Source organism: Anneissia japonica, unplaced genomic scaffold (assembly GCF_011630105.1).
Source record: "Anneissia japonica isolate Jap-2015-1 unplaced genomic scaffold, ASM1163010v1 scaffold154819_len1067_cov137, whole genome shotgun sequence".
Lineage (NCBI taxonomy): Eukaryota > Metazoa > Echinodermata > Crinoidea > Comatulida > Comatulidae > Anneissia > Anneissia japonica.
Window position 1 is genome coordinate 1 of NW_022719190.1, and position 1,067 is coordinate 1,067.

Here is a 1,067-nt window from a genome sequence, read left to right on the forward strand (position 1 = left end):
TCAGCCGATTTTCCAGCTGGGAATCAGCAGTTCGAGCTGTTACAAATCTTAAACATATTGCTCGTCCATTTACACGCAACAACGAACTTGAATGTGGGTGTACAGGTTGGCATGTATGCCAGACACCAAAATCAGTAGATGAGAGATGTGAAGCAGAAAATTTAATTATTAAGAGTGTCCATGGTGAGAACTTCGCTGCAGAGATGTCGGAGGTGAGAAGTGGAAAGCTAACAAAGAGCAACAAGCTCATAAAATGGAATCCCTACATTGATAACAGAGGACTTCTTAGAGTTGGCGGTAGGCTGAGCTATTCGCAACTGCCAGAAAGAGCTGCACATCCAGCCATATTACCGAAAAATGTTCATGTATCGACTCTTCTCATTAGACACTACCACCAAAAATGCAACCACCAAGGAAGACACATCTCTCTAGGAACCTTAAGGAATGAAGGTTATTGGATACTGGGTGGCCAACGGCAAGTATCGAAAGTCATAAAAGACTGTGTGGTGTGCAAAAGGCTTCGAGGCAAGGTACAAGAACAGATTATGGCAGACTTACCTGAAGAAAGGTTGACTGAAGCACCACCATTCACCTTTGTGGGAGCAGATGTGTTTGGACCGTGGTTGATACGTAGTTCCAAAACTCGAAGCACAGTTCAAGCTAAGAGGTGGGCTGTCCTGTTTACTTGCATGGTTACGAGAGGTATTCACATGGAAATATTGGAGTCTATGGACAGCTCCTGTTTTATTAATGCCCTTAGAAGGTTTTTTGCGATCAGAGGCCCAGCCAAGCAGATTCGTTCGGACTGTGGCACAAATTTTGTAGGAGCATGCAACGAGCTTGGACACCAACTTGTTGACAAAGATGGTGTGAAACGATACCTGTTAGGACGTGGATGTCAGTGGATTTTTAATCCTCCTCATGCCTCACATATGGGGGGAGCTTGGGAGAGGTTAATTGGGATGGCCAGGTGCATTTTAGATTCTGTTCTAAGAGAAGTGGAACCAAGCCAGCTTACCCACGAGGTTTTAGTCACACTAATGGCGGAAGTGTCCGCAATTCTAAAC

General features: G+C 44.8%; 1 protein-coding gene across 1 annotated transcript; it reads left to right on the forward strand.

Annotated features, from left to right (window-relative positions):
* Window positions 1-203: 203 nt before the first annotated feature.
* LOC117110860 lies at window positions 204-897 on the forward strand (the record flags this gene model as incomplete). The annotated part of the gene is made up of 1 exon (XM_033253692.1): window positions 204-897. A coding segment is annotated over exon 1 (694 nt), but the record flags the coding sequence as incomplete, so codon positions are not given.
* Between the last annotated feature and the right edge of the window lie 170 nt (window positions 898-1,067).